This window comes from Castor canadensis, chromosome 11 (assembly GCF_047511655.1).
Source record: "Castor canadensis chromosome 11, mCasCan1.hap1v2, whole genome shotgun sequence".
Classification (NCBI taxonomy): domain Eukaryota; kingdom Metazoa; phylum Chordata; class Mammalia; order Rodentia; family Castoridae; genus Castor; species Castor canadensis.
Window position 1 is genome coordinate 13679565 of NC_133396.1, and position 13110 is coordinate 13692674.

At 41.3% G+C, this 13110-nt stretch overlaps 1 protein-coding gene across 4 annotated transcripts in view; it reads left to right on the top strand.

Moving 5' to 3' along the window:
• Window positions 1–11014, top strand: part of Tlk2 (tousled like kinase 2) — a 124434-nt gene extending 113420 nt beyond the window's left edge. For all 4 annotated transcript variants that reach the window (XM_020179954.2, XM_074045358.1, XM_020179964.2 and 1 more), the window contains 4 exons: window positions 59–197; window positions 4058–4169; window positions 5930–6037; window positions 8188–11014. In XM_020179954.2, the coding sequence (XP_020035543.2) occupies window positions 59–197; window positions 4058–4169; window positions 5930–6037; window positions 8188–8361 (533 nt within the window). In that variant the 3' untranslated portion in view covers window positions 8362–11014. The remainder of the gene's footprint in view (window positions 1–58; window positions 198–4057; window positions 4170–5929; window positions 6038–8187) is intronic.
• Window positions 11015–13110: the final 2096 nt, after the last annotated feature.

The following is a 13110-nucleotide window of genomic DNA, read 5'->3' on the forward strand; positions in this document are numbered from 1 at the left end:
CTGGGGGGTAAAAAAAAAAGAAGTCTCTGTTTATTCATGAATATTTTAATCTTTTTAGGTAATATTCTTTTAGTAAATGGTACAGCGTGTGGAGAGATAAAAATTACAGATTTTGGTCTTTCCAAGATCATGGATGATGATAGCTACAATTCAGTGGATGGCATGGAGCTAACGTCACAAGGTGCTGGTACTTATTGGTAGGTATCCAGGAGAACTGCCAGGTTGGCTGGTGGAGAGGTAGCTCTGCCATTCTGAAGCCAAGCCTTGGTAATTAATTTCTGTATACTGCCTGCTAAGGCAGAAATGTTATAACTGTCCTTTTTTTATATTTATTTTTAAAAGCAGTTTTGACTCTTTGTATTAATTTGTCTTACTTTTTTCTTTTGTCTCTTGAAAATCTCGTGTATGGCCTGGTCTTTGAGATGTATGTGTCTTCCACAGGGCTGGCTTCACAAGTTAGTACAGAACAAGGTTGTTCATGTGGTATATATAAAGAATGGCCCTGAATTCTTTACAGTACAAATGGAAGTCTTTGTCTTCATGTGTTAATGGGATGAGGGATTTGTTTCTAGAGTTGCCTGAGGATGAAGGACTATCAAGAATTACTGAGTTGTGACAAACAGAATGGAACAAAAAACACAGCATCCCATGAAATCTATACAGGAGAAAGTGAGCACAGTTTACCAGAAGTTTATCCATGTCCATTAGCCATGTTCTAAAAGGCTTTAAGGCACACTTCTTCCCACCATCAGCTATCACTCTTCTTCTACCAACTTCCCTACCCAGCTAGCCTCTGCTTGCCAGTTCTGTGACCTCTCCTATTCCTGCCTATTATTGCTTTTTCCTCCCCCTATTGACAGAACCATAAAGCATACTCTTGGCCAAGGCATATAACTTTGTGATAGCAAAAGTGTGTTAACAAAGCTTTCTTTCCTCTTCCAAGGTGGTTACACAAAGCCATATTTGGCTTGTGTGTGATTCTGAACCTGTGAAACCTCTTTAACACAAAGAAGGGATAATGGGCTATTGTACCCCAGGGTCAGGGAGTCCAATCACTTATCTTTCAGCCTGGTGGCTAACATTGACTGTCCAGGAGTAAGGGGCTTGATGAGAAAGAGGGAAAAAGGATGGGCTGTTCACAACATGCAGGATGAGTCCCATTCTTCTCAGTTGATCCTGCTAATAATACAATACATTGCTTTCTGTTGTTCCTTATTGCTTGTGGAAATGGTACCTATGGTAAAAAATAAGACTCTAAATTAAAACTTCAGAATTCTTGGTTTAAAATAGAACCTACATTTATAGTGTTTGTTAACTGTGGTGGTTATTGTGGGTTAGTGTCTCTGTCACTAAGTGATGCAGAAATACCTGCTGTCAGAAATTTGGGAAAGAGGTTTGTAACTTTACTGTATAAATTCATTGGAACTTGGATTTGAGCTTTGTATTAGATAGCTTGTTCATGAAGGCTGTAGTTTTCATTTCTGAAATAGTGATTTCATTGCTTACTGGCCTATGTTTGCTTAGTAATAATTCAGAAATTGGAATTTAAATAAAAAATTAAAATTATGTGATGTTTTGCTTTAGAGTAATCTGTTGGGCGTGTAGAAAAGGATATGTGAGCAAAGATTGGCCACGCAGTACAGGATGATGGTTACTTGGGGGTTTACTTTTTTGTTCTTTCTACTTTATATTACATTTGAATATTTTTCATAATGAAAAATAAGAGAGAGGAGACTTCTGAGAATATTAAATTGTATGGATTTCTGTACAGTTCCCAGAATCTGTGTCATTGGTAGGAACAGTTGTCATAATCATCTTTAATACGTTGTCCTCTTACGATGACCCAGAGAGGTACAAATAGGCTGGGAGCATAGAACGTTTTAAGTAATTGCAGTTTTTAGTTGTTCCAGAATTATTCTACATTGACTACTGCTTTAAGTGAGCCCAGACTACACCTTGAACAGTATTTCAACTGTATGAAGACTTGTATTGTGATGGAAATGCAGCTGTGTTTGTTTTTGACAGTTTACTCCCCCCGCCAAAGTCCTTGATAGGAAAATGAGAATACTTGTTGTTTTCTATGTTGTTTATTTGTTCATATTTTTTCTTTTCCCTATATTTTTATATTTGCTTTTTTCCTTCTTAATAAGTTCTATATATTTCTTTTCTTTTTTAGACAGGATCTCACTATGTAGCCCAGGCCTGCCTTGATTCTTCTGCCTTAGCCTCCTGAGATTACAAGTGTGCACCACCATGGCTCACATTTTGTTCATAAACACATTCACTCACTCTCTTTTAGAACTTCACACTTACAAAGCAAGTGCTCTACCGCTTGAGCTACACCTCCAGTCCATTTTGCGCTGGTTATTTTTTTAGGTGGGGTCTCTCAAACCATTGGCCCAGGCTGACCTTGAACCATGATTGTTCCTATCACAGCCTTTCAAGTAGTTAGGATTACAGGCGTGAGCCACCAGCACCAGCTTGTGTATATATATTTTTAATGTGGGTTTTTTGTTTTGTTTTTGCGCTTAATGGTGCTGGGGATTGAACCCAGAGTCTCATCCATGTTTATCATGTGTTCTACACTGAGCTATACCCCACAGCCTCAGTGTGTGTTTTGGTTAAAAGGTTTCATTGTGAAATAATGATCTAGTCAAAGATCTTAAGAGAAATGAAAAACAAGGATATGAAACTAAACTTTTTTGAAAATAAAAAAGAAAAGAAAGTCTGTCATCTGATGGAGATGATGGATGAGAACAGGAGCATTTGCTGCCTCTCATCTCTTGTGGGCCCTTCAAACTATAAGTTTATAGTTTTTTGTACCAGGAGGGCAACAGGATCCAAAATAAAGAGTTTTCCATAGAATGGATTTTACTAGCATGAAATCTGCAGAAATTGATCTGTTATCTTCAGAATTCTGCCTTACAGCTGTGCTGTGGCTAAGACTCATTTGATTCCCTAAATGCCCAGAGGCATTTACCCTCCATACCTTACAATTTGGTGGCTCCTTTAGAAACCAGTGGTGGGGAGGGAAGGAATTTAGATGAGGATGGAATTGTGCTAACAACTAGTTTGCATGGCTTTTGCTACACTATTTGTTAGTTTCCAGTGAGCCCCATCACCCTTAGGGCAGGAATTATAAAATATCTTCTGATAGTTTGAACTTTAATATCACCCTTGATTTTATATTGAAGTTTTTATTTCTGGTAGAGATTTCTTAAAGAGGCTATATTAAGAAGGCAGAATATCTTCTCTCCTTAGAGATTTCTACTAGGTACTGAATTCATTTGAACTTTTGAAACATTTGTTAATTTGTTTCTTTGTTTTGTTTTTTGAGACAGGATCTCTCTTTGTAGTGGAGGCTGGCCTTGAATTCACCATCCTCTTTTTTTTTGGGGTGGGGGGAACTAGGATTTAAATTTAGGACTTTGCACTTGGAAAGCAGGTGCTCTTGAGCCACACCTCCAGTCCTTAAAACATTTATTACTTTTAGGGACTGGGCATATAGCTCAGTGGAGGCCACAGGGTCATCTCCCATAATGAATAAATAAATAAATAGATAAATATTGACTTTAGAAACATCTCCTTTTTCAGGCAACATGAAAAGAAATCCACATTATTTCTAGTTTTAGTATGGTGCTTGTTGATGAGGCTATCATAAAAGAATTCTTTCTTTTGTGCTCCCATCCACTTCTTTTAGAAACTTGTTGAGGGATGTGGGGGTAGCTCAATAGTCTAAAGCTTCCTTAGCTTACAGGAGGCCATGGGTGTACACACACACACACACACGAACACACACGAATGCACCTTGATTAGGCCCAAGGAAAGGAGTGAAGTGGGACTAGGGATAATATTTACCTGTCTCTGTAAATTGAGTAATGCCCTGTAAGAATATCGCCACTGAGTGCCTTTTCATTGACTTAACATACACTTTTAAGTTGGTTATTAAAATTCAGATATTTCTGTTTTCAACAAGATCTTTGGTTTTGTCTTTTTGTACATGTCTTAGATTTATATATTTATTTTTCTAAGCATTTTCATTTCCCTTTTTTCCCAGGTATTTACCACCAGAGTGTTTTGTGGTTGGGAAAGAACCACCAAAGATCTCAAATAAAGTTGACGTCTGGTCAGTGGGTGTGATCTTCTACCAGTGTCTTTATGGAAGGAAGGTAAGGAGGAAGAGGCAATTCAGCAGCTTGACTTCCTTCTTGGGTAACGTGAATACTGTGCCTGGGTATGGATTGGTCCTTGGAGTTGAAAGTAGTATAGTTTAAAGAAAATACATTCTTGGGCTGGGGAGTGGCTCAAGCTATAGAACACCTGTCTAGCAAGCATGAAGCCCTGAATTCAAACCCCACTACTGCCAAAATAATAATAAATGCTTTATGTATAAGCAAAAATTCTTGGCCATGGGACACCTAATAAATTCTATTGAGCTGTTGGAAAACATGCATTTTTGCTGTTTTCAGTTAGATCCAAGACATGTTTTGATTCTGATATGTGTAGGAATTTGTTAAAGTGAACAGTCTCACCAAGAGTCATTGCTGAGGATCCTAAGAACGGAAACTCAAAATAGCTCCACTTTATTTCTAACCACTGCATTAGTTAAAGCTATGATTGATTTTTTTAAAAAGCACTTTATATTTCTGTAGTGGAGAAGTGATGTCAGAAAGTATTCTTTGCCTGGGCATGGTCATGCATGTCTGTAATTCCAGCACTTGGGAGGCAGAGGCAACAGGATTGTGAGTTCAAGACCAGCTTTTGGATTATATAGTGAGAAAAAACTGGTAAAATACTTTGCTAGAATGCTCAAGGAGCTGAGTTCCATCCCCAGTACCACAAAAGTATTCCTTATCTGTTCTTCTTATTTAAGGTGACATCGTTTGACTCAGATAGTAAACTATAACTAATGAATATTTGCTTTTTCCATGTGAGCATATCTTATAAATATATACATTCATACATCTTAGAATCCAGTTGTATATTTATATTCCTACTTCTGCTTTCAGTATGTGTGTATGTTTCAGTGTTCTAGATTGGGCTGTGACTATAAGCTAGGAAGGAATTCTGCAACTCTTGAGCTCGTAACATTTTGATTACACTTCCCAGACCAATCTCTTAATTCAGTGACACCTTCCTCTTTAACTTCTGGGAAGCCACAAAGAACTATTGGGCTTAAATTTTTGTTTATACACTCTGCTAATGTTTAATTGCTGCTGGTAGTGGTGGTAGAGGTTATCTAGATAGAATTGTATCAGACTTTTCCTGGGAAACACTAGATGTGACAGTAAGCCAGTAAAATTGAATTTAAGAGCATATTAGGAGCTAGGTGCCTGTGGCTCATGCCTGCATTCCTAGCTACTCAGGAGTCAGAGATCAGGAGGATCACAGTTCGAGGCCAGCCCAGGCAAACCTTATCTCAAAAAAAAAAAAAAAAAAAAAAAAAACCTTATCTCAAAAAAACCCCATCACACACACAAAAAAAAAGGGCTGGTGGAGTGGCTCAAGATGAAGGCCCTGAGTTCAAACCCCAGTAACTCAAAAAAGAAAAAGAGTATATTAGGAATTACAATTTAGGGCACAGTTGAAACCATCTCTTTTTTGTTCTCATTCTCCCCTTGGCGCTTCTATTTTTTTTTTCTTTTTTTTTTTTGCAGTGCTAGTGATAGAACCCAGCCTTGCACTTGCACTTGGTAGGCTCTACCACTTGAGCCACACCTCCAGCCCCTTTTGCTTTTGCATTGGTCCCTGCTCTGCCTTGACCTACTCATTAAGATCTGAGGCCTTCCCCCTTAACTTTAAAAGATGAGAATTAGAGGAGAGCATCTTCAGAGTACTGGGACTCCTGCCAGTCACAGTTGGGTACTGAATTGTGTTCTGTTTAATTTTAACCACCTTATTTGCTTGTTTGTTTGTTTTTATATGATAGCCTTTTGGCCATAACCAGTCCCAGCAAGACATTCTACAGGAGAATACTATTCTTAAAGCTACTGAAGTACAGTTCCCACCAAAGCCAGTAGTAACACCTGAAGCAAAAGTAAGTTTGGTCAGTTGGCCAGCAGAAATGACTGGCTTGCTTTGTATGTTAATTCTTTGGGTGATAGTAGATGGATTGTGTAATATAAAATTCAGCAGTTACTAAAAACAGTAGGATAGGCATGAATTAATATTCCTAAGAACAATAGAAGAATATTGCTTCACTCTGCACACCCCATCCTGTAAGATATGTTGACAGATGGGTTTTTTAATCCAAAAGGCTCCGTAGAGGCAGGGCAGGGAAGGGCTAGCAGACTCCTCTAAGTAGGGATACACCAGGCATTGTGGGCAGCCCAGCTTCATTTCTGTCAGGAGAATTAAGGCCCACATAGAAGAAGTGACATAAAAGTACTAAGGTGGGGAGTTAGGAACTCCTTTTTTTTGATGGCATGGTGAAGAAGACCCTGATGATGAATTGACATTTTGAGCAATGTCTAGAATGAAGTGAAGGTGGGAGCCAGGTATAGATTTGAGGGAAGAGTATCCTGTGCAGAGAGAAGTGAGCCTAGCTCAGACATGGAAATGAGCTCACAGGTCCAACCAGCATGCAGAGCTTAGGTGAGTATAATGGAAAACAGGCAAGATATAATTGGGTAACTGTGTGATGTGATTGCTGTTTTAAGAGCCTATACTGGCAGATATGTAGAGAGGTAGAAGACATTTATTTGACCAGTATCTGACCCAAGAGAACTCTAGCTTCATGTAACTCTTTAAGAAAGGTTCATTTTAGCCAGGCACCAGTGGCTCATACCTGTAATCCTAGCTATTCAGAAGGCAGAGATCAGTAGGATCGAGGTTTGAAGCCAGGCCAGGCAAGACCCAGTCTGCAAGAAGTTTGCAAGACGCATCACAAAAAAGGGCTGGTGGAGTGACTTGAGGTGTAGGCCCCGAATACACACACACACACACACACACACACACACACACACACACACACACACACACACACATTCATTTTAAAGGTCAAAGGGTCATTGTGTTTATTTCTATTTTTATCTCCCAAATACTTTAATCATGCAAGTACCTATCTTTGATTTTGAAAAATTAGAATTGGCATTATGGTTTTATGTTTTATTAATTAAACATGGGGAAAAAATAGAAAATCGTAGCTTGTCTTTATGTTTTAGGTTTTGTTAGAGCAATTTAGGGTCATAAAAAAATTGAGCATAAAGTTCACAGTTCTCATTTACTGCCTGTCCCTTCTGCACAGCCTCCCTTGTCAGCATCTCACCACCAGAGTGGTGCATTTGTCATCATTGGCAGCCTACTACATTGACACATCTCTATTACCACACCGTAAAATATGGGCTTTGAGTGATGATGATATTTAGATTTTTAAAAACTGATTCATTCATTTGAAAGAGCTACAATATGAATCTTTGAATAAATATAACTGTCTGGTTAAAAAATACAGGGAAATACAAAAAGACAAATTTGTATAAGGTCCTTTAGGATAAGAGCTATAGAAAGAAGACTACATAGCCTTTCCTACCATGGGAAAGAAACCTCTCAAGCTAATAGTACATTTTGAATTGCATGTCACATCCCCTCACAATATGTTTTTATGCCTGCAATACTCTTGGGGATACAGTCCTATTCAGGTATTCTTCTTTGCTACTTAAGTGCTCACCTGATCATTTGCTTAATGAAGTACATAGGAAAAGTATTCCACAGCTAGTAACACATTGCAGTGTCAGTTATTGCCAGTCTCGTTACACTGCATGTGATCCACTTCTCAGGGAGTTCACATGAGGCTATGATTTGTCCATGCAGGACCATGAAGTCAGGCTGTTCACATCCAAATCAACCGAGGCAAAGTTTTTCTGTTGGTTTTATTGCTTTGGGGCAGAGTATTTTGAGGCCACACCCAGTAACCCCCTTCAGGAATGATTCAGCCCCCCGGGGAGGGGGGGCGGTGGGGGGGAGGCAGAGGGAGTCAGTAGCAGCAAAGAGGTGCTGTTCCTGCTGCTACTAGTGGTGGTGTTCCTTTGTCTTCTCTGGGTCTGCCTGGTGCTTTTCAGGAAAGATCTTAAGCCTCTTCTCTTTAAGAGGATGTTTGCTCTAGGCCCTAGTGGTGGATCCAGAACCTCAGCATCCCTCAGGTACATGGATTATCTGCTTCGGTCTTCTACAAGAAACTTTGCTTTGCAGGCATTTATTCGACGATGCTTAGCCTACCGAAAGGAGGACCGTATTGATGTCCAGCAGCTGGCCTGTGACCCCTACTTGCTGCCTCATATCCGAAAATCGGTCTCCACAAGTAGCCCTGCTGGAGCTGCTATTGCATCAACCTCTGGGGCATCCAATAACAGTTCTTCAAATTGAGACCGACTTCAAGGCCCCAAACTGTTCAGCATACAAAGTGGACAAATGGCATTCAGCAGCGGGTTTGGAACATAGCGAATCCAAATGAATTTCATGAAACCTGTACCAGGTGCTTTTATTTTCTTGCTTTTTTTCCCATCCATAGAGCATGACAGCATCGATTCTCATTGAGGAGAAGCCTTGGGCAGCTCTGGTCAGGCCTCACAGGAAAAGGCCCCGCCCGAGGTTCCGGTGTCAACAGCCACTGTGTGTGGCTGCTCTGAGTGAGGAAAAATTAAAAAGAAAAACTGGTTCCATGTACTGTGAACTTGAAAATATACAGACTCAGGGGGGGTCCCTGATGCAATGCTTCAGATGAAGAATGTGGACTTGAAAATACAGACTGGGCTAGTCCAGTGTCTATATTTAAACTTGTTCTTTTCTTTTAATAAAGTTTAGGTAACATCTCCTGAAAAGCTTGTAGCACAAAGGCTCAGCTGGGGATGGTGTTTGACTTCGGAGGAAAAAAGTTGCTATTGCCCGTTAAAGGCACTAGAGTTAGTGTTTTATCCCTAAATAATTTCAATTCTTAAAAACATGCAGCTTCCCTCCCCTGTTTTTTATTTTTGAAAGAATACATTTGGTTATAAAGTGGAACCCGTATTAGCAAGGACGTGGCACTGTTCATTCCAATCAAATGCAGCTTTCTCCTCCGTCTGGTCTCCTGCTTGCAATTGCTTCCCTCATCTCATGAGGAAGAAAATGAAGTGGGAGGACTGAGATGTGTGGGTTTTGCCACTGGACAAAGAACGAGGTTAGAAGACTGCAGCTTGGAGTCTCTAGGTTTTCAAATATTTCTTCACAATTTGAACACTTGACGGTTGTCCCTTTTAATTTATTTGAAGTGCTATTTTTTTAAATAAAGGTTCATCTGTCCATGCAGTCCTCCTGGATTCTCTGAATATAGTAACTATCAAAACTGCTCCAAAGGTAGGCAGAAGAAAACTGACTGGGAAGCCAAATACTCTGGAGATCAGTAGTTCCTACCCACAGTCTTTGTCTGCTTGCTAAATGGTGTACGTCTTGTTAACCACGTTATTAAAACTTGATCAGCATATAAGCTTTCCTCTGTTAGATCTTTTGGCAGGAAATAACCCCTCCAATCCTCTTAAATTTGGTGGGTGTGTGCTGGTGTATGTGTCTATGTGTGCATGTACACACACACTTTATCTAACTCACTTTATCTTTTCTTTTTTTTTTGGTGCTGGGATCGAACCCAGGGCCTCACGCATGCTAGGCAAGCGCTGTACCACCGAGCTACATCCCAGCCCTCTAACTCACTTTAATAGATTCATCAAGTGGAATTTTTTTTTTTTTAAATATCTCAAGGAAGATAGGTTTTTCAGCTATGAACATTCTTTTGGAACTAATTTTTTTTTTTTTTTAATTTGGTTGTTTCTGAGATGTCTGATCAACTGAAGATGGAGCTGAAATGGGAGACACGTAGCCCCACCATGCCCTTGAAACAGCAGAGCACTCTGCAGGAGAGGGAAGGAGGCCAGAGCCTGAACATGTGGTAGCCAGCTTGGAATGCTACTGACATACGTGGCAAGAGGGCTCAGCCAGAAATATTTAATGATGTAGCATCCAGGCCTGGGGCGGGGGGCGGTGAGGAGGGTCAGGAAGGGCAGAAGGCTCTCAAATAACTCGACTCTAGTGTTTCTTTTACATGTGAAAAGTGTCACTGAGAACAAATTTTCTCAGATCCTTGTTTGTTTTAGTGGGCCTGCCCCACTCTCTTCAGTATCAACTGATGTTAAGGAAAGATGGAACATTCCAAACCAAAATTCAAAAGTAGATCTTGTCATGTGGATGCCCCAGTGACCTTGGTGCCCCCAGCTTCTTAGAAACTGTTTTATTGAAATATATATATTCACACACACACACACACACACACATATGTTTGTGGCTGCCCCCACCCTTGGGGATCAGACCCAGGGCCTTGCTCACAAGTGTTCTATCAAGGAGCTACATCCCAAGCTTTACCTTTTTTTTTTCTTCTTCAAAACCACTGCCTTCTAGTGGTTAAGCAGAGTGCTGGAAGGATGTCCACATATGTAACACCAGATGAAGCCAAGACCATGTCTAAACTAACCCAATTAAGTTTGTGCCTCTTATTCTTCTCTCCAGTGATCTTGCAGTTTAATTTTGTTTTTTAATTTTGAGCTTTTTAAGGTTGAAAAAAATGCTTTGTCTTTAGGCCTTTTCTCTTACTTCCTGTCCCACTCCACCCCCCTTTTTTCCTGTGAATCTCAGGACTGGATTTATGGTCTGCCTTTTCTCCCCTTATCCTGAAGAAGGGCACCCTCTCTCCTTGCTGTGACTGAGTCTAGGGCCTCACTGGACCTGGCTGGGTTTGGGCCAGGTCTTTCCACTGTGTGGTCCATCCCCAGAGAACACATAATGCTGACCTCTTTTAATCTTTGAGCCAGTGAAATCACTTTGTTAAGAATGGTTTCACTTTCTCCAAGGGTAGTCCCTTATTGCCATGTTGATTTACTTTACACAATAACAAAAAGTGTGTATGAATTTATGATTAACCCCAGCCAGACTGTTTAGGCCTTTGCCAACAAGGTGTATGGGGGAGAAAGGATATTAAAGTAAGTTTTAAGAAGTGAATTTCCCAGTCTCTTGATTTCACTCTAGTTCTCCAGCTTCAAATAGGACCCTTACTTATATATACAAGGATCCCGGTAGCCAGTGGAGTACCCCTGAACACTGCATGCATGATGGGATATGTTGATTCATGTAACACCTTTTGTACACCTGTGCTAAGAATGAGGCTTGTTAGTGGGAATACAGCAGTGAACAGCATAGTAAAGGCCTAACTGTGGGCTCACAGTCAGGATTGAGAGCCTGGGCTCAGGAAAAGATGAAATGCCGGGGCAGAGGGTTTGGGGGGGACCACGACACACAGTGACACAGTGCTGTCTACCTTCTTCCCAGACTAGAGGTTTTTTTCCAGCTGAGATTAGCAGTCAAGAGCTTTTGTGTTTCTTAATTTAGAAAATTGCTGTTTTTTAAACATAGTTGTCTGGTAGAATCTAGAGTTAGAAGCAAGCATTGGCTTCCTCCTTCTAAGAAAACAGTATTACTAACTTGACCACCTTGAGATTTCCTTCCTCCCTCCCCTCCCTCAGCATCTTTCCTTCCCTCCCTTACTTCATTCTGACAGCCTAAGCTATCGTTTTTTGGGGTTGTTTGTTTAGTGTTTTAAGACAGAGTCTTTGCTATGGAGTCCAGGCTGGCCTCATACTCAGCCTCTGAAGTACTGGGATTATAGGCATGCAGTACCACACTCATCCCGTTTTCAGTTTTTAAGGCAGAATCACTCAGAGGTTAAGAGCCCAGACTTTCAAATTAGGTTTAGGTTGAAAGCCTATGCCTGCAAGCCTCAGGGATATTTCCTTGCATTGTTGGGGTAAGTACAGACAAGATAGATAAAGTGCCTAGCACACAGAGGGGAATAAGAAATATGATTTAAGAAAGATTACAAACCCAGGTGGGGTTTAAAAAAAAAAAAGCAGGAGAGGGGAGAAGAGACAGAGGTGTGTGTGTGAGAGAGAAAGGGGGTCGGAGAGGGAGAGGAAGATACTGAGATAGGTAGATAGAGATAACAAGGTCCAGTGCAGTGTTAGCATCACCTCTGAGCTCATTAGAAATGCAGCTTCAGGGCTGGCAGCCTGCCTAGCAAGCTTGAGGCCATGGGGTTCAAACACCAGTACCTCCAAGAAAAAAAATGCAGCCTCAGACTCCTACTCCACTCACTGATAAGAAACATTCTGGTTTCACCTCCAGGTGGTGCTGGTGCAGACTCGGGTTTAGGAACACAGCTGATTATGAATACAACAGTGGCCTGTCTGAACTCCGCCTGGGATGGGAAGGGTACAGTTTTGCCCACCTGTCTGCGAGCTACTGCAGTGAGGACATGGTCATTAGGGAGGGTGGCTGTTGGGCTTTGTTGTTGTAATGCTGGGGATGCAGCCCATGGCCTTTTGTGGGCTAGGGCTAGGTAAGAGCCCTACACTGAGTTATGCTCCAAGTCTTCCGGCCTCTTTCTAACCTGCCAGATGGGAGATAAAGATGAGTCCTGTTTTATTTTCTGCTTTGGGGAATAAGAATCTGTCTTAGGCTCTGACTCTCCTAGGACTGTTTTCATAGGATGCCTTTACAGGGAGCACAGGAGAGCACTATACACATCCCTCATTTAGGCATCCTAACCGTACACAATAACTATTCACTCCTTTGAGCAAAGCTTCTCATCCTTGGCCTTTTCTTAAAGTCTGTAACACTCAGTATCTTGCTGTGAAAGAACTTACCATGTTTACCTTTTACCTTAGGAGTCCAAGGCTTTAGGAGAGAGCTGGCTGGGATAGGGCTGTTCATGAATATAAGGGCAGTCTGGATCAGGTGTGGGGATAGCTTGGGACTGGACTGCCCCTCTGTGGAGGGTTGGGGAGGAGGTTTAAGGAGGGAGTAGCTGCTGGTGAGCTCTGCTGGGAAGATTGGGGGAAACTGCCAGAGGCTAGGAAAATAGGCAGACCTAGGAACAGGTCTGGGACCTGGTGGGAAACAGGGAATAGAAGAGTGCTATCGTGTAGTAGGAGCCCAGCAGGGACCTGAGACAGGCTAGGCTGGAGTCAGCAGAGGGAGGGCCAGGTGTATGTGTGAGGCTCTGAGCAGGAGACCTCATGGTGAGATGGGTCAGAG